Source organism: Bacillus rossius, chromosome 1 (assembly GCF_032445375.1).
Source record: "Bacillus rossius redtenbacheri isolate Brsri chromosome 1, Brsri_v3, whole genome shotgun sequence".
NCBI classification, from domain to species: domain Eukaryota; kingdom Metazoa; phylum Arthropoda; class Insecta; order Phasmatodea; family Bacillidae; genus Bacillus; species Bacillus rossius.
This window is the reverse complement of record NC_086330.1, coordinates 133,003,256-133,024,039: the sequence shown is the minus strand read 5'-3', so window position 1 is coordinate 133,024,039 and position 20,784 is coordinate 133,003,256. Positions and strand designations below refer to the sequence as shown.

The following is a 20,784-nucleotide window of genomic DNA, read 5'->3' as shown; positions in this document are numbered from 1 at the left end:
AAATTTCTAAATTCATAAAAAGAATGTTTGTTTGGTTGTTTGTTTTTCCATCTAATTGCCAATTGACCTGTGACCAAAATAAGAGATTACTTTTTACCAGATATATCGAAGGAAAAAAAAAAGTATATTTATGCGAGTTTTTCAGTACTCGCCAGAGATGTGTAACATCTAACTTTGGTAACGAGCATATTCATGTGATCTCATTTTGCAAATAAACTTATTAAACGAAACTCGGACACGAAATTTAACGCAGATTTCTTTATGATAACGCTCAGCGTGATAAACACACGAAAGAGCGCGCAAATTGTGATGTCAACTACATTTTTTTACGCGAATCACACGTTTTTGCGCTGGCCGCTAGAATTCGCTGTCGAGCAGCTATTTCGACAATAAAATTTTTCCATTTGCAAACTGAAATTTTAAAATAAATGCAAAAAACTTGAACAATTAATTTGTTTTTGTTGCAAATACACTTATACTAGGAAACTCGGACCGAAATTGAACTTCTAATTCTTAAAAATAAAATATTAATCTAAATAATTTTAAAACACATATTAAAACACTAAGTATATGTTTGTATATTAGTTATTGCTTAAACGACTGAAATCAATCGGTAAATAAGACTTACAAACAAATCTTAACCTTGTAGAGCTTATTCAATATTTAAGATATAACAGTAAAAATTTCATCACGAAATTATTTTATTTTTCATAGCGTCAAATATGTGCAGGCTGGCAATTTTTGTTCTTTTTACAATATTAGCGCTGCGCTATCGCTAAATTTAAATGTTCATTATGAATTGTAATGCCAGGATTATAACGTTTTTAAAATAATTTTTTTAACCTTAAGTTTTATAAATTATAACATAAAGTAGTAGAGGATAGTTGTACTATTAAAAACTTTTATCTTTTAATAACTGTGCGCCGTGTAAATTCTGCTATGTTCAAGAATGAATCACGCGAGTTCACCATATTTTCGAGATTTTTGAGACTTCCACAGATGGCAGCACCGTGGTTACACATTTCCGTTCATTCGACTTCCAATCAATTTTAGAAAATACTTTCATCAAATGCCGTATATCGAGAGCTCAGATGTTACTCATCACAAGTACCCCTATCTGTTTAAATGAAGCTGTTTCACGCTGCGTTAAGCCCGGTCCACGAGAGGTACGTCAGCTGGTACCAATGTTACATATAAAAAAAGAAGAATTAGCGTGGCACTGTGCGCTTTTAGGCAACGGATACAAGCGGCACCAGCCAGGCTGGAGAACACGTAAATCACCGGCGCGCAGTCCCTGGACGGGCCATAAATCGCGGGCAACCCGCGAGCCGTGACGTCATCGCGCCGTCCCGGGGCACTTGGCGTGCAGTGACGTCAGAGGCCGGGTGGTTGACGGACGCCGCGAGGAGCGCTCGAAGCGGGCTACTCGGTGGGCGTGCAGTGCGCGTCACGTGACTCGCACTCAGTTCGGCAGCACTCGAAAGTAGTATCGGTGCAGAGATCATTCCGCTGCTGTTATCAGCCCGTTATAAATTATATGTTTCATTATTATTTCTATTGGCATTCGAGCTTAACTTCTCATTAACAGTGATGCCATAAGAACACTGGACATAGGGAAAGTGACCGGTCATTGCCTGTACAACGGAACGAAGCCAGAATTCGGTTGGAGTTATTTCGGGAATATATCTAAAAAAAAAAAAGTTATTCAACCGGTATTAAAACCCGTGTCCTCTGTAACGTGAATCCAGTGTTCTACATGCACGTAAATAATGCGCGTAGCTCAGGCGTACGATACATCATTTCATATTAAATAATAAATCTCAACCAGTCAACAATATATTTTCTTTCGAAGTTGCAGAAATTGAGGGGTACCAACTGTGTTCAGATCCGTAGCTGCGTGAGCGGGAAGTGTAGGCGGGTGAAAAATGGCCCATGAAACGACCTTCACTAAGCTTTATTACACGTACTTAGGTTCATTTGTCATTCCGAAGAATCTTTTATTTTTGTTCCTTGTTGTTCAAGCGACATGATAGTGAATTTCGTTTTTTTTTCTTTTTTCTTCTTTTTTTTTTTTTCCTTTACTCACTTCCCAAGGGCCCCGCCTACCTGGGCACACATATGGTGAGCAGAGCTTCAGAAAACATAAACACGCGATTTGAAAACTGCTCCAGACATCTGAATAGAGTGTTTATTTCCGAAAAGCGTTTAAGAATACGCTGAAGGCGAATGAGTATTTTGTTTCCTTATTTAGTTTTCAAACTGTATTTTTGAGAAAGTGTGAAATATTAAAACGCATAATTTCAGATTCCGTTGCAGATTATTGAAATCACTTAAGGGACTTGCATACACCTTTATAATTATATCTACGCCGTATAATGTCATGATTACCACTCCAATCTCATAGTTACCCTGTGCACGACGAAAAGACAGCGTACCAGTTCAGAGCCTTGCGCTTAGAGGCGATACTGCACAAGAAGCACCAGCGAGCGTCGCACTTATCATCCTGCTTCACTAATACAAATATACCAATGACTGCTGTGCATTTCGGGTTTTACATCCAGTGTGTAGTTTCAAACAAGGTTAACGATACTGATTGGTAGTAGGTAATTGCTACGGCATACGCCCTTGATGTCTGTACCTTGCAAAATCTCATTAACAATAAAATTATACTTTACACCAACCAACTACATTGTTGGAATGATTAAAGTTTCTATTAGAACAATAAATATGCTTTAAAACAAACTGCTGAGCTCAGATACTTGTGTTGAAATATTTGAATGAAACTTATGTCTTATTGTTAAAACGAACCTACGCGCTTGAGAAGAAAAATTAGAAAAATATTTATCAGTAAGTAATAAACAAACTACTTAATTTTTTTAACATTTCTGGATCTTTGTGCCATAACTTCCTTATCTGTTCACTACGCAGCTTCAGCTTAGTTTTGTGTTCAGTTCAGGTAAATCTACATTTTAATTCTTATAAAGTACATTTATTTATTCATATAATATATTTGTGTGTGGTAGGCTGGATCGGTATCTACCTCCTTAACCTCGGTAAAAAAAATCGGGAAATTATTGTACAAAACTAACCCTTACTTGTTACCTATGGTCATGCATGCATATCTTATCTAGGATAGAAATAATACATCCGCACATAAGCTGGCTTGTCAGCTAATGATATTTATTTTTATTTTTGTTTGTGGAGTTTTGTTTGTAGTGGAAGGATTTAATTTATTTATGTATATGTGAGCATTAAAAGACTACGGAGAGAAAAACAGTAACCAAATAAAGTAGATGAGATGCATGATAATGTTTGATAGCCAGCGCAGCCATATAGTTGCTTGAGAAAGAACGGGCAGGAGTTCGCCAGGTGTAAATTAAAGCAAATGGTACATAAGTAATCACCACTGATCAGCTGTAATCTTTAATTTAGAATGGGCGTGAACACATTCATGAAGTAATTAAGCAATCGGGGGAAGTCATCATATACAAATGGACACTTACATGTGCTGGGAAGTTGAGGTTTCTCGAAATTATAGTTGATGTCCATTAGAAGTATAGAAATGAAGGTCCGACAACAGGATTCAGCCTGTGGTGCTGTGTTTTCGGCCGAAAACTTGGATGATCGACTATGACCTTTTACTATTAACCTTAATTTAAAATTTGCCAAAATTCGCCATTTTTGACTCGAAATTCGCCATTATAAAACAAAATTCACCCTAAATGTCCCCCGTTTTTGAGAAATATTTCCCACCAATATATCTAAAAAAAAAAAAAATTCGAAAAATTCCTAATTTGAAGAATTTCCTTTTTTTTTTAATATTCGGAAGGTAATTTTCTTCAGAGAAGGGCGTTTTCCTCAGACAGGGGCAATTATCCTTAGAGAAGGCCAATTTTTCTCAAGGTATGGCAATTTTTCTCGGAGGTCCCATCTCAGGTAATGACCTTAACCTTGACCGTCAACATTAAAATCTTAAAATTCGGCCAAAAATTACGAATAATTACCAAAATATATTAAAAATATATTTATTTCCAATTTTTATTTTATTAATACATAAATAAATAACGGTCTCCGGTTCTAACCCGGGAAGTTAAATTTAATAAAATATTAATTAAAATTTTAAAAACTATAAAAATGTAAAACATATTTAAATGAAAAAAGAAATTATCCATGGTACTGGAAGTCCTCGGTTCGAAACCAGTGAGGGCAAAAATTGCGATGGGTCCTTTCTTATTGATGTTCTCAAACTGACTGATCCCCACCACTACTACCAAGGTATATATTACTTCCACGTTATGACGCCATGGCAGCCATACTGGATGCGCCATATTGTTTGCGTCTATTAGAGTTCGCTGCCACATATTTATTTAATTTTTACCCGCTAGCGCTCACAAACTGCAATCACTAGACAGTCAATTATCGTAGTGTCCGCCATTTCGTTGGCCATTTTGGCAACCATACTGAAAATCCGTAGTTCCCTCAATGTATGGAATTTTCGAAGTTTTAATTTTCTTTTAAAGATTTTTTGGTTGAGTTTTCTTAAAAACTGAATATTTTGAAAGTAAAGCTCAAAGGTCACGGTCAAGGTCATCCAAAAAGGCCGCTGTGGCGTCACAATCCAAGATGGCGTCCAGCACCACAGCCTGAATTCTGTTATCGGACCTACATTTATATGCTACTCCCATTACTAGTAATTTTACAAGTGTATAATAAAAATAAGTTATTTAAAGTTTTATAACATTATTAACAAAGCTAGAAAACACAAAGTATAAATGAATCCATGTGGATAAAATTTAATTATATTTTATTTTACCGATACTCTCATATAAGTATTTATAACTTCTTAGCGAATTACAATCAAACGTGTCAACAGAATTTTGTTATTTTTAAAGTTCAGAGTGGACTCTAGAATATTTTTCACCGAACTGATGTATTAAGCATATCTACAACTAAATAATCTGACGATGAATTTTATACAATAAGTTGCTCAAGTGGATGAATCTTAAAACGTTATTTTTCATTCACATTATTTGTAAGTGCTATATTAATTCTCAAAATAGTGTTGTTCCGTTTTTGATGTAAGGTAGCATTAAAATAGAACTCAAGTGTTAAAGACATAAACTTATTTACATGTTTTCCTTTGCACTCTCATGGGTGGTGTTTCTAAGCTTTTTAGGTGACGTTCTGATAACTTGCATGCTTTCATCATCTGATCGTATCCTCAACAAATTATTTCTGGTCGCCACTCACGCCGATTTTTCTCTCTAGTTTCGCCCCCCCCCCCCCCCCCCCTCGATGTCCTTCATGCATCGTCCATCCATCTTGCACGTTGATGGACTAAAGAAACCTCTTAACTTAAGGCACGCCTTCGACAACCACTCTGTGACCTAGTACCATGCTCCGTGGCCACTTTCCGTCTTCTATACTTTCCCGCACCGGCTGTGCGACCTACCAACCTTGTACAGTTACACACAGTTTTCTCCTTCACTTTTCACCGTCGTTAAATGGGTGCTTCTTTATGGGTGGAGGATTTTAACGTCCCCGAGATTGGATTCAAACCCACGATCCCAGGTTTTATATGTTAAGTACGCCGACCCTTACACCACGCAATCTTGAGCGTTTGGTTATATATATACGTATATATACATATACGTGTGTATATATATATATATACGTATATATGTATATATATAAGCTTGAAGAGTCCTCGACTCCCCTGCTAATTTAATTTGGGTCCTTTGACTCATTGGAAAGGCCTCTAGACCACTTGATTTACCGAAGCAACAATATTGTCAAAAAAAATTAAACTTTTTATTTGCATTATACAAGCTTTTTACTTTAAAAGGTGTGGCAGCTGCTAACGTGAAATAAAATATACCGAGGGATTTGTGAACTAAATAATAATCTTTTTAGAGGGTTCTCTTTCGTGCACTCGCACTTGTGTTTACATCTGAACTAGAAACTCCATAAAGGGCACTCCCTGACTGTCTCAGTTTTTAAAAGAATACGTGTAAGAGCGTGGAACCGTATTGAATATTCGTTAAAAAATAAACACGTTTAAATACATATAATTTTAAAGTATATATTTGTACAACACTTAGGGCCTATCAAATAAACCCCAATTTTTTTTATTTAAAGTACTGCTTCAGTCAGGAAATCAAGGTTCTCCGATCTGTCAATCTATTCACTATTTTGGATATGTTGTAATTGATAGATCTAGGATCTCACTGTTGGAGTTTGTCGCAGCTGATTGGTTATTTCAACTGCCGTATCTACCTCAGGAGTTTTCATGTTGGTAAGCCGATCGCTCCCGTGACCTTCTATGCGCGTGTGTGGGGCGAAGGGCGAGGTCGCGGGTTCGCGTCCCAAGTAGGCGGAGTGGCGCCCCTGTCCCTCCCTTCCCCCGCTCACGCCTCCCCACGAGCCGCGGACCGGCGGCGGACGTGGGCGAGCGCGGCGCACGCAAGGTTCGTGTTCTGTGCGTGCATGCAAGTCCCCGGAGAGTTCCCGCCCGCACCGCGACACCGCGAGGGACTCGCCGCCGGCAATCACGCATGTCCATGATAGCCATCAGGGAGGCTCACTTCGTGGAACTCAGTCCGAGCGACTCGAGATATGCTTGTCGGATACATGCCACAACTGCGCGACACCTTTGTTGCTGCACGTTCAACATTATGTATTTCTGAAGGACTCTTTAGTGATGCTGTAACAAAAGAGGCTCTATATTTTAAAAAAAATCCATGAACGCCATTGTTAGTTTACACTGGGTGTCGTAGAAAAACTTCAATAATGAACAACAAAGATGAATGCATAAAAATCAAAATCAGATCTTATAAGTTGCTAAATGTCTGGAATTAATGCATGAAGAAGAAAAAATTACAGCTCAGACGAACGCAGTGGGCTGACGAAAAATTAATTGTAACAAGAACAGTAAATGCAGACAAACAAAATCGTTGACAACACATTTGCAAACAGACGAAATTCCTTATGGCGTTTAGGCATTTATGATTTGGCATAAGCTAATTTTTACGGTACTTGTTTTTCCTGAGTATATGTATTAATCTTTGCTGTCCATTTTTGAGGTTTCTTTATGATATCTAGTGTAAACAAACAATTGCACATGTCCATGAATTATTATATTTATCATGCCATTTACAAAATAATTCAAAGAACCCAAAAACATAGCTGTTGATAATAAATGTTACCCGTTCATAATATCGTAGTTTAAAACATTTATTATGTGTCCGATACACAAACAATATTTCGAACTGCAATAAAGCCATCTAATCAATATGGCTATAACGAAATTTAAAATATTTTAAGAAAAAAAATAAGGGGACACTCAAGAGTTTTAGAAAGTTGAATTTCATGAAATAATGGAACATACTTTTTTTTATTTTTGTCATTTAATAAAAATTCTTTCTTTCGGGGCAACGTAGTGTAGTTTATTTTAATGTCCATTACAAACCTTTACAAGTTCTTCAAGGAAAAATTGATATTATTCAAAGTTTAGAAAAAAATATATTTCCATCGGAGACATAAGATGTATTTAAAAGCTATAATCTTATTCATCACCAGGATTGTATTATTTTATCAACTACTGATTAATCATAAGTAGTATACAAAAGGGGCTACTGGCTGGCTAGAGGCTGTGGAGCTTGAGCCGGGTCAATGACCGATTGCTCTGACGTCACGACGGCCATCTTGGACTCAAAAATTCCTCAAAATTCCTCAAAAATGACTCAAAATGACTCAAAAATTTCCGTTTTGAGGAAATATTTCTCGTTTTCTTCTTCATAAGTTAAAAATTAGGATTTTGAAAAACTTCAAAATACTTTTGCCTTAGAAAGAACACAAATTTCTGAAAGTGGCTTAATAGTCCTAAGAGCTAGCCGCTCTAAGCCGCTGGCGTCATCTAGGAGTATGACGTCACCGTTGAAATTTCTGTTACGGCCGCCATCTTGAAAATCTTTATTAATTATCCTTTTTTAGTGAAAAATATTTTAAAATTCATAAAAAATTAAATAAATAAAATTTTAATAAATATATTTAAAAAATCATACATTTACGACATGGAACTCGGAGTCCTCGGTTCGAACCCGGTGAGGGCAAAAAAAATTTGGCAACCGATCCTTCCCTCATGGTGGCTGCTGGCAGACTGACCCCCACCACTTTTTCCATAGCATATATCATCAGTTCGTATGACATCATGTCCGCCATCTGATAATCCGTAATTTTTATGCTAGAAAATCGAAAAAAATTTAAAAATTATAAAAAAATATATTTTAAAAACCCTGTTCCAATTTTCGTTACGGCTCCCATATCGGAAAACCGTAATTTTTTTGCTAGAAATTTGGAAAACAAATTCTAAAATTCTAATAAAATTTAATAATCACATTTTAATAAAATACTATTTAAAAACACACTTACGCCTTGAAGTCCTAGGTTCGAACCCAGAAAGAGCAAAAAAAATGTTGTTAGATGCTTCTTCCATGAAGGTCACCTGTCCACTGAAGCACCAATACCAAGGAATATATATCATCAGGTAGTATGACGTCATATCCGCCATTGGTGCTCTACAGGTGAATGATAATAGCTTCTTCTTGGCGTAGTCTGAGTTTCGTGAAACATTGAAGGACTACTATTATCCTAATACGATTAGTGAGTCAAAAGACATTTGTAATTTTCTTGACGGTATCAGACAGAACATAATCAATCAGCTTACTGATGTCGTAGCAACAATCGGACCTTTGAAATATAACTTGTGGTTGGACTGTATATATGGAAAGCCATATCCGATCGATGACAAAGTGAAGAGGTGTGCATTCAAGACATCGGCTGCAGTAATTTACAGTTCTGACCATATGAAGCAAACTGTTAAACATGGTATTCATAAACTCTGTCAAGTAGAGGAGGACTATGTTTGTAAAAGTTCTGATTGGTCTCTCTCTAGTATTAAACGATTGGCGCTAAGAATTAGCCATTTCACACCTATACAGGCCTAAATATTTATAATATTGATAACTATCGCAAGTGTTCCTGTAGTAGAATAGAAATTATGTAATAAACATTACGTTAGTAAACGAACTTGCTGTGTTTTATTCCTCAAACCTGTCACTTTTGTGGTATTTTAATTAAATTAATTTTTAGCTTTGTCCAGAGATCGAACCATGTATCGTGTCAATATGTAAATTAATGTGTGATTTTTTTGACGAATTTTGGAATTTCCCCCGAATTTCTAGCTAAATAATTACACAATTCCAAGATGGCGTCCAAATCTTAAGATCATGGGTGCCACAGTAATAATGAATGATTACTGCACTCTAGCAGGTAAAATTACACTAACATGGTGTCAGCACACTCTAGGAACAGAAAACAAGATGGTGGCCTACAGCAGACGAAAACAAGATGGCGAAAATGACGTCATACGACCTGATGATATATATGCCTTGGTATTGGTGGGTCAGTCGGCAGTCGGCAGGTGGCCTTCATGGAAGAAGCATCTATCAACATTTTTTTTGCTCATTCTGGGTTCGAACGAGGACTTCAAGACGTAAGTGTGTTTTTAAATAGTATTTTATTAAAATGTGATTATTACAATTTATTATAATTTTAGAAATTTTTTCCAAATTTCTAGCATAAAAATTACGGTTTTCCGATATGGCAGCCTAACGAAAAGTGGAACAGGGTTTTTTAAATATATATTTTTATAACTTTTAAAATTTTTTTCGATTTTCTAGCATAAAAATTACGGATTTTCAAGATGGCGGACATGATGTCATACTAACTGATGATATATGCTATGGAAAAAGTGGTGGGGGTCAGTCTGCTAGCAGCCACAATGAGGGAAGGATCGGTCGCCATTTTTATTTTTTTTGCCCTCGCCGGGTTCGAACCGAGGACACCGAGTTCCATGTCGTAAATGTATGATTTTTTAAATATATTTATTAAAATTTTATTAATTGAATCTTTTATGAATTTCAATTTTTTTTCATTAAAATTGGATAATAAATAAAGATTTTCAAGATGGCGGCCGTAAAAAAAATTGCAAAGGTGACGTCATACTCCTAGATGACGCCAGTGACTTAAGAGCGGCTAGCTCTTAGGACTTTTAAGCCGCTTTCAGGAATTTGTGTTCTTTCTAAGGCAAAAGTATTTTGAAGTTTTTCGAAATCCTAATGTTTGAATTTATGAGGAAGAATACGAGAAATATTTCCTCAAAAGGGATCTTTTTGAGTCATTTTGAGGAATTTTTGAGTCCAAGATGGCCGTCGTGACGTCAGAGTAATCGGTCATTGACCCGGCTCAAGCTCCACAGCCTGAAGCCTGTGTCAGTAGCCCATTTTGTATACTACTGTCATATTTGAATTATTATTATATAACAGGAACAAGTTAGCGTAAGGAATGACCCCTGCACGAGCACAATTCTCTCCACGTGCAAGGCAGCGAGCGGGAGTGCAACTTGTCGTCATTCTGCGTGCAACTTTGGGATTTACAGCGGTGCGATATAATTGGGTCATGGGGAAGATGTGAAATTGTTCAGTGCAGGTGTCTTCGGTTTTTTTTATTGCAACGTCAGTACGATGTTTTGAGCTCCATCAGTATGAAAAATGCTCACGTTGAATGCTCATGGCCACGCTGAAACATTTCAAGCTGATGTTTACAAGGTGCAAAATATCTTGAAAGTGGGCATGCGTGGTCTGAAGCTAAGAATACGTTAAGTAATTTAACGCTAGGTAATCTGTGACGCACAGTTGGTCCACTGTGAAGGCTAGTTTACGAATGAGTAGGGCAAGTGTACCGAATATGAGACCCCTTTTTTAAAATATTTATATTTTGTTATTAAAACCACTATTGGTAGATTTATTTATCTTATATGATATATTATGTAATGCACTTTTACTTCAAAACAGGATTGAGCATTTGTATTAATACAGAAGATAATTAAACTAAGAAATAAAAAAATGCGAAATTTTGTGAAAACAAAAATGTGTTCCTAATATGAGACACTCCCTACATTATGTTACAAATTCCATATTTGATATCATTTAGTCACTTTTTGCACTTTTGTTTGTTACACATAGGACACACAAAACATGGATCAGCTCCGCAATCTTCATGAGCGCACCCATAGCACTTGAGGCACTGCCGCCATTTCTAGCCATGTTTGTCCTCTGAGAAAAGGCAGCCGCATAACAAACACTCTGCATCCATCACTTTCAGATCCATCACTTTCATTTGAACTGTCATGCAGCGAAATATTTTCGTCACTGGAGTCCTCAGAATCTACAGCGATGAATGATTTGGTAGTAATCCTTAATTTGTACGTGTTGCGAGATCTGGTTTGTGTAGGTCTAGCTTCGTTTCCTTTCTGTTTCCCAAGAACCAATTTCTTACGAGCTTTAGCCTTTTTCTTTCTTGCGACATTTTCATCCAAGCTTGTTTTGTATGGCGATGATGTGATAACATTAGCACTGCCACATCTACTGGATGTTTCTTTTGAAGGAAAATTTGGTAGTGGTGAAATATCCACAGGTCTGATAAAGGGCCTAACTACACTGCTGCAACATGGTTGATCTGTCTGCATCGAAGTTTCTCTTGGGTGGCTCTGGTCTTCTCTACAAATGGCTGTATCTGAATTCTCTTGAGCTCCATTTTCTTCTCTAGTTTCTTGGCCATTTAATGATTTAGAGAAAGCACCAAATTTATAATCACGAAATATGTTTCGGTTAAATGGAAACAGGCCTGTTTTATTAAAAGAATTAACAGATATTTCCATTGTTGCTGCTCTTTGGTATGCAGCACTGAAAAGTTTAGCCACTGAAAAGTTTAGCCACTGTAAAGTTTGTAAACACATGATTTGGGTTTCGGCACAGCCAGTCTTCTACTTCTTGAGCATAAGATGTCTTGAGAGGTAACATAAAACCTACGTCCAACGGCTGCATCTTATGAGATGAGTGTGGAGGTAAGCAGATGATCGAAACGTGGCTTTCCCTGGCCTTCTCAGCAGGGCCTACATATCTAACTATGTTCTATCACAAAATTTTAAGATACTTTGTATATAATTAAACTTATTAGTTACTGTTCTTACAGTGACAGTATTATTTTAAATCTAAATCACCTAATATGAGACCCTTACTCCTAATATGAGACCCTATCTCAAATTAGGACACATAAGTGGTCTCATATTAGGCACCTTGTCATGGCCGCTACAAAACACATCAACAAGGCTGAAATTTTAAACTGCCATAGTTCCTTATTTATACACATGGAAGCTTGCTTCACTGCTCATAAGAAAGTATGAATGGATAATTAATATAAACGTACCTCTATGTTGATAATAAAGCTGCAAGATGCCACTCACGAAAACTCAAAATGAAGAAAATCGTATAAACTGTTATTCTTGATCTCGCGCGCATCAGATAAATGTCTCACTCTATCCGTGGTCGGGAAATGGAGGCTGCTAGTAGTTCCAAGAGCGGCTGATAGGTAGCAGCCCTTACTTGTCAAGATAACCAAGGGTCTCATATTAAGGCCGGGTCTCATATTTGGGTCACCTACCCTACTTTCAGAATTAAAAGTAATAATTAATGTTTTCCTTAAAGTATGAATCTGTATGTACGAGTGAAATGGTTTATTATGAATGATTATAAACCATTAAACTCGTCTACACATTCTTATTTTAATGACAGAACTCATTTTTACTGTATATTCTGAAGTATTCAATCGTATCAGACATATTTTGTCCACATAACATATAAAGCATTATGTCCGAAAAACAAAATTTTACAGGAAACAGGGGGGAAAAAAAATTCCTTTACCTGCATAAAAATGTTGATACTTTAAAAGGCTTTTGAAGTTTAAAAGTTGATAGTTTAATGGTCGTAACTTTCTGTTAATGTTAATATAATTTTTTTATTGATTTAAAACTTTTTAATTTAATTTTTGCTGCTCTAATACATAGTTATAAAGTATTTGTATGTTGTTACAAAGGGCCTTTTTTTAAAATTGAAAACGTCCTAAAAATGGAGTTAGACCAATTTAAATTTCAAATTGGACGTAAGGTTTTATAATGTCTTATAATGGTGTTTTATTTTGCACTGAATCGGAAACGCTACAAAAAATAATTTAGAAACAAGTTGGACGCAGGGCCTTCTAACGAATCGGGGCAGTACAGTAGAAGCAGGTACCTGAGACGCCGGGGTGCTGGAGGCGGCATCGGAGGACTTGGAGGCGGCGCCGGAGTAGCCGCCGCCGCCGCCGCCGCCGCCGGGGTAGGTGGTACTCGCGCCACCCTTGGTCCACGGGACCTGCAACACGACACGCGCTCTGTGTTTCGACTGCAGTTCACGAACATGTCCCATAAATTATCGCAACAAACGCGCACGCACTTGAAAGGCGCTCGTGTGTTGCCGACGTAACCCCTCTACATTTGGTTATTTTAGCCACCGCAACTATATTAGATCATAATTTCATACCACTTCTCACTTCAAAGATAGTACGGAGGAGATCTGTAACTCCCGCTTATATTCACATAAGCGCTTCCGGAAACTCGGGATCGCTTATCAATAATTTATCAAAATATTAAAATAACCAATTGAATGAGTCGTATTCCTGATACTTGCACAAACATCTGTGCTTTAACCGTGATTTGAACCCAGGACTCTTTACGCCGCTGTAATCTAACATCTGTAAGTTTAATAGAAAGAATGTCCCATAGGCAAGGAGTATCGTATGTGTGATTATAAAGTTCTAAAACATCCGTGCAAGGGCATGTCTTGGTTTCTGAATGTAAAAGGAAGGGGGAGGTTTGAATGGAAATTTCTTCCTCTTTCCGAGTGAAAAAAAAAAACCTTATGTATATGCAAACAACAAATTTCTGATAATTTTAGCATAATTTTCTTTATTGGTATTTAAACACTGTGAAAGAAACTGATTACGAAATAGATACACTGCGTTATCTGTGATATGTCAAAAAAAAAAAAACTAGTCTGCCATGAAAGTAGTATATAATAGGGCATCCGGGGACAGGCTTCAGGCTGTGGATTGAAGATTGTCGGTCAGCCATTTTGGATTGTGACGTCACGGCGGCCATCTTGGATGAGCGTAACGGGATACAGCGTAACGGGACACATTGCAACGGGACACATTGTAACGGGACAAGTAGATCACGGCGGCCATTTTGGATCCGCCATTTTGGATGATGTAATTGTGTGTTCTCGAAAATTACGGTATTGTGTTTTCAGCCATTTTGAATTATGACGTCACCGTTGCAATTTTCGTTACGGTCGCCATCTTTAACTTTTTTATTAATTATCCGATTTTAATGAAATTTTTTTAAAAAGTATAAAAAATTCAATTAATATAATTTTAATAAAATATTTTAAAAAAACATACATTTACGACACGGAGTTCGGAGTCCTCGGTTCGAACCCGGTGAGGGCAAAAAAATAAAAATGACGACCGATCCTTCCCCCTTGGTGGCTGCTGGCATAATGACTCCCACCACTTTTTTTCAAAGCATATTATCGTCAGCTGGTATGATGTCATATCCGCCATCTTGTCTTCATCCGCTGGAGATCACCATCTTGTTTTCGTCCGCTAGAGTGTGCTGATACCATGTTAGTATAATTATTGAAATTTGACCTTAACCTTGATATTTGACCTTGACCTTGAAATTTGACCTTGAACTTGAAATTTGACCTTGACCTTGAAAATTGACTTTGTCCTGGCTTGTACTAGAACTCTATCTTTGCTCAACAATGAGAAGTTCACAAGCTAGCAGAATCTTATGTATTTTTTATTAAGTTTTTAATTTAAATTTTTTTTTCTGTATTTTTATGATATCAAAGAAAACTTGTGGTGGTTTTCTCCGTGTGCTTCTGATTATTCTTGTCAATATTATTATGGTTTTCTCCGCGTGCTCCAGATTATCCTTGTCAATATTATGGTGATTTTCTCAGTGTGCTTCTGATTATCCTTGTCAAAATTAAATGGTTTTCTCCAAATGCTTCTGAATAACCTTTTCAATATTATGATGGTTTTCTCCGTGTGCTCTTGATTATTCTTGATAAAATTTGATGGATTTCTCCGAGTGCTTCTGATTATCCTTGCCAATATTATGATGGTTTTCTCCGTGTGCTCCCGATTATTCTTGTTAATATTTTGATGGTTTTCTCCGTGTGCTCCCGATTATTCTTGTTAATATTTTGATGGATTTCTCCGAGTGCTCCTGATTATTTCTGGCTAGACATATGAAGGTTTTCTCCGAGTGCTCCTGATTATTTCTGGCTAGACATATGATGGTTTTCTCCGAGTGCTCCTGATTATTTCTGGCTAGACAAATGATGGTTTTCTCCGAGTGTTCCTGATTATTTGTGAGAAATCGGTCTTTGCATGAAGGATTTTTTACTTAATGAGTCATGTCATGTTATTCAGAGTTACATTTAATTAGTGAACTTCTGCTACTTAATCATCACTTGTAATATTTTTATCAGGTGGAAATTTAAAAAAAAAAAATCATTACTCAGTCGAATAATAATAATCTCTGAGAAATCTAAGAAGCACTAACAGGAAGGACGAACTTCCTTCTCCTTGGAGTCTAGCGAAGCCAACCTTCCTTTGCGATCGATAGTGAGCATTCCGCATCCCGCATTAATGAAATAGATATTATTTACCTGCAAGCAACACGTGGCGACATCTGTTGATGACAGCCAGAACTACTTGCATCAATTTGCTTTGCATTAGATAAATTAACTCTCACTGATGAAATATTTAAAAAATTATATTTAAGAAATGGTTCCAATTGGAGAAAACTGACAGTTTGTATCTAACATTAGTCACAGAAGCTACCATGGATCATGGTTTGCTATCTGCAGCTGAATCGGAAGGAAGCCACTGTAGATACTGTGGCAAGGATTTTGTCATGAGAAGGAATGCTAGACGTCATGAGAAGAATGATTGTGCTAGAAACCCACTACGCAACATGTTAAGCTGTAATCGTTGTAGCAGGTTGTTAACACGAATTGACAGCTTAAAAAGACATGGTAGAACATGTAAAGTCAAGACTACTTACGGCATAGAGGACACCGATTGATCCACTAGACTAAAGAAGAGTGATCTGCATTACGACCATAATTTTCCTTGTCCTGAGCGTGATGGTATTAGCTCACCCGATCGTGAGGAAGAACATAAATTGAAGGATGCTAATGGCTTCGGGAAGACTGAAACTAATGGAAGTATCAACACCGTGAAAAGTGAGAATACATTCAAGCCTATATTCAGTAGATCCTCCATTCTTTGTAAAAATGATGATGGACTCCTAAAAAGGAAGCATGAAGACGATGAAGACACTTCGACATCATCGAAAGCGAATTCATACGGTAATCTGGGTGAAGAGGATGTCTTCTACAGTGATTGTTACAGTGACTCTGAGGCTGTTGACGAAGGCATAGACTGTGATGAAGCACCTAGAGCTGACAAGATCGAAGAATGTGGCGATGTCCTGAGGCCGAAACGATGGAAACGTCGTGTTATAATAACTAAATCTGATAATGCTTATTATGATCACTGGGACGATTGTGATATTAAAAGTATTTATAATAAACAGCAAGTAAGATGGTGGTAGAAGAGATTGATTACACATCATGGAAAGATCCAAACATATTGGTTGACCGGCTAAGACTACTACATGGCTCGCTTTGTGCAGGAAACTATTCGTGCATCAAAGAAATATCCTTCATACTCAAAGAACTGAGGAAAGCTGGCTACATACAATAATGGCTTCTTTTACTTGTATTTGTGTAATGTTGAGAAGTAATAAAATATTAAAAGTAAAAATTTAATGTTTTTATTTCTTGTATTCTGATTTCCAACTAAGCTTGTGTGTTTCCGCTACTGTATGTGTGTGTACGTTCCGTTTCCTGTGTGTACTGTGTGTACGTTCCGTTTCCTGTGTGTACGTTCTGTTTCCTGTGTGTACTTGTACGTTCTGTTTCCTGTGTGTACTGTGTGTACGTTCCGTTTCCTGTGTGTACTGTGTGTACGTTCCGTTTCCTGTGTGTACTGTGTGTACGTTCCGTTTCTGTGTGTGTACTGTGTGTACGTTCCGTTTCCTGTGTGTACTGTGTAATCATTACATTTATTGCGTGTAAATTGCATGTATTGCGCGTACATTGCGTACATTGCGTGTTGGAGCCGAGTAGACTTGTATCCTTGTAGCTTCATAGACATGTAGTTTCGTAGCCATGCAGTCTTTTAGTCATGCAGTCTCGCAGCCATGTATAACTCGGAACCAGCTAGATCCTTTTAGACTCGTAGCCTTGTAGCCTCGTAGTCTCTTAGACTCGTAGCATTGTAGCCCAATATCATTGGAGCTGTTGAAAGAAAAGGCAGTTGGAGCATTTGGAGCTGTTGGAGCTGTGTGAGCCATTTTGAGGCCGTTTGGAGCATTGGGAGCCATTTGGAGGTGTTGGAGCCATTTGGAGCATTTGGAGCTGTTGGAGCTAAGAAGTAGTCGTTGCACGTCTATGGAGGACTAAATGTTTATAAGATTGCTGGCTTTCGCAAGTGATTCTGTAGTAGGATAGAAATTGTGTAATAAATATTATGTTTGTAAAAGACTTTGTGGTGTTTTATTTCTCGAACCTTACACTTTTCTGGTACTTTTTTAAAATTAAAGTTGTTTTGTATCGGCCAGGGATCGAACCAAGGACCTTAGTCGATCTAATCAATCAGTATATAGATTACAAATTTATTTAATGAATTTTGAACTTTTTCCCGAATCTCTAGCATTACAATTACGAATTTCCAATATGGTGGTCTTGATGTCTGATAGAATGATGGTAGTAGAGTATTTAAAGTCTTTTTAAGAATGTTGAACATGGTTTATTGGAATTATTATTTTTTCCATAAAATTAAACATTATTACATCGATCGAGGATCGAACCAAGGACTGGAGCGGATCGAATCGATATGCAAGTTAATAAGTGATTTATTTAATGAATTTTGGATTTTTCCCGCTTTTCTAGCTACATTAGAAATGATTTCAAGATGGCGGCCGAATTTCAAAATGGCGGGGGCACCTCCGTAATAAATGATTACTGCACTGTAGCGGGTTAGAATAAAATTATCCAGATGGAAATGTACTCTATAATACAAGTACACACACACAAGATGGTGTACTCCAGCAGGTGGTAGCTCCTGGTAGCATGTACTGAACATAAAATGTCGGATCCATGATGGTCGACAAGGACAAAGTTAAATTTCAAGGACAAAGTCAAATTTCAAGGTCAAGGTCAAATTTAAAGGTCAAGGTCAAATTTAAAGGTTAAGGTCAAAGTTCAAGGTCAAGGTCAAATTTCAAGGTCAAGGTCAAATTTCAAGGTCAAGGTCAAAGTTCAAGAGCAAGGTCAAAGGTGTGGTGACCAGATAATTATACTAACATGGTATCAGCACACTCTAGCGGACGAAAACAAGATGGTGATCTCCAGCGGACGAAGACAAGATGGCGGACATGACGTCATACCAGCTGACGATATATATGCTTTGAAAAAAAGTGGTGGGAGTCAGTATGCCAGCAGCCACCGCGGGGGAAGGATCGGTCGTCATTTTTATTTTTTTGCCCTCACCGGGTTACAACCGAGGACTCCGAACTCCGTGTCGTAAATGTATGTTTTTATAAAATATTTTACTAAAATTTTATTAATTGAATTTTTTTATAATTTTTAAAAAAATTTCATTAAAATCGGATAATAAACAAAAAAGTTAAAGATGGCGACCATAACGAAAATTGAAATGGTGACGTCATAATTCAAAATGGTGGAAAACACAATACCGGAATTTTCGAGAACACACAATTACGTCATCCAAAATGGCCGCCGTGATCTTCTTGCCCCGTTACAATGTGTCCCGTTACGATGTGTCCCGTTACGCTCATCCAAGCTGGCCGCCGTGACGTCACAATCCAAATTGGCTGACCGACAATCTTCAATCCACAGCCTGAAGCCTGTCCCCGGATGCCCTATTATATACTACTCATGAAAAAGTTTTAGTTCTAAAAATCTCCCCCCCCCCTCCTTCCCGGGGTTGTCTATTTTTAGATCGATAAGCCATTGCTTCCGTGGACACGGATAAAGTGACCCTACTTTATCACTCTATTTTTCCGTAAGATTTTGAGTCGGTAATAATTAACCGTTTTGATAACTTATGCAATTGTTTTATTATTTTTTCTTTCATATATGTTTTAGAAATTTACAAGGATTAGTCAAGATTGGAGTATCTAATAGCCAGAAAGAAAATAATTACTCTTTTTTTACGAATTAATAAAAAAAACATGAAGCAGATCGTTCAGTTGGAGCTGTGTTTCATTGTTAATTACTGGGTGCAACGTTCCACGTTCTGATTCGAGAACGATTAATCGTGATATAATGCCTAGCTTAGGGCCGCGGGGAAACAACTACGCCGACGTGAAGATGTTCTTTTTTACGATTATCGGCAAAGCGATAATTTTACATTCATGATCATGTGTAGGCGGTGGGGCGGTACGAATCTTTTTTTGTGGAGCGTTTTTTTTTGTCACGTGTTTCATGACGTCAAGAAAGAGGACGAAAATATCGCTTCTTGTACGCATGCGCAGACTGGCAGAGCCTCGATAAATTTACATTTTCACTCGGCTAGTGCTGCTGTCTAGCGGCGAGTTGGTAAGTATTTTTGGCTGTCAGATGTACCATTACAGTCGTATGTGTGCCATTTTAGAGCCTTTGTACCATGTACCATGATGACGCCATCATGGTACGCACATATACCCGTTTTTTACTGCAGGGAAAAATAAACAGTGGAAACAAAAAAATATGTATTGTGTACAGGGAGTCCACGCGAGACAGAAGAGAAACTTCTTGCTTACTAGGTATAGATAGAGATAAATTACAAGTATTTTTTATTGAATAAGAGATAATATTTAAGAATAGTAAGGATGTGGGTATGATCTCAATTAAAAAAAAAGTTTTCCGCGCCCTCTACTTTCGCATCCGTCCAATGGCACTTTTTGGCGGCTCTTTTAGTAGTTTATTCCCACGTTAACTTTGATAATACCTCTTATATGCTTCTACCTTATTAGTATATTTAGTCATGATGATAAATCATGATAACAAAAAACAAAAAAAATACACCCCAATCAAACATCAATTACACTTAAAAATTCTATCTCACAAGTGTATAAGTCTTTTTGACATTTCAAATCAGTGTTCACACACCAAAAATAATTTACACCTATAAAGCTGTTCTCTAAATCTACATGTCCTTTCACATTTACAATCACACTATTCACAAAAAAATTAATTGTACTTATAAAGTTAATTACACAAATCGATATTTATTTTCCATACTAATAACTAAATTGTAGATTCTTTAAACTAAACCAAATAAACATGGTAGCGTCAATCAGCCGTTTCTAAAAGTGAGGAGTAGACAACCCCAAGAAGCTTTACTAGAATTTCTTAGCATTACCGCTGTGTCATTTCTGCCTCTCCCCTGCCGCCTCCCCATCCGGCCGTTACAACTAGCATACAGCAGGCTCCGCTACGTACCATCTTCCCATTCGACCGCTAGTGCATGCGTGGGAGTGGCGTCGCCGCTAACGCACTTTATCTTCCGGTTCCCTGACTATCCCCCTCATGCGATCGAAATTTTCGTAACGCTGGAAACTTATAGCCCCTTCAACAAAGAAGCTTCACTTCAATAATTAAAAACTATGACTTTGGGTAATGGTCCGGACTGTGATTAACT

At 37.3% G+C, this 20,784-nt stretch overlaps 1 protein-coding gene across 1 annotated transcript in view; it reads right to left on the bottom strand.

The window, feature by feature from the left end:
- The window catches only part of LOC134546167 (FH1/FH2 domain-containing protein 3), a 496,828-nt gene that overhangs the window by 387,594 nt on the left and 88,450 nt on the right, over positions 1-20,784 (bottom strand). The window contains exon 2 of the mRNA XM_063388744.1: positions 13,191-13,310. Within this exon, the coding sequence (XP_063244814.1) occupies positions 13,191-13,310 (120 nt within the window). The remainder of the gene's footprint in view (positions 1-13,190; positions 13,311-20,784) is intronic.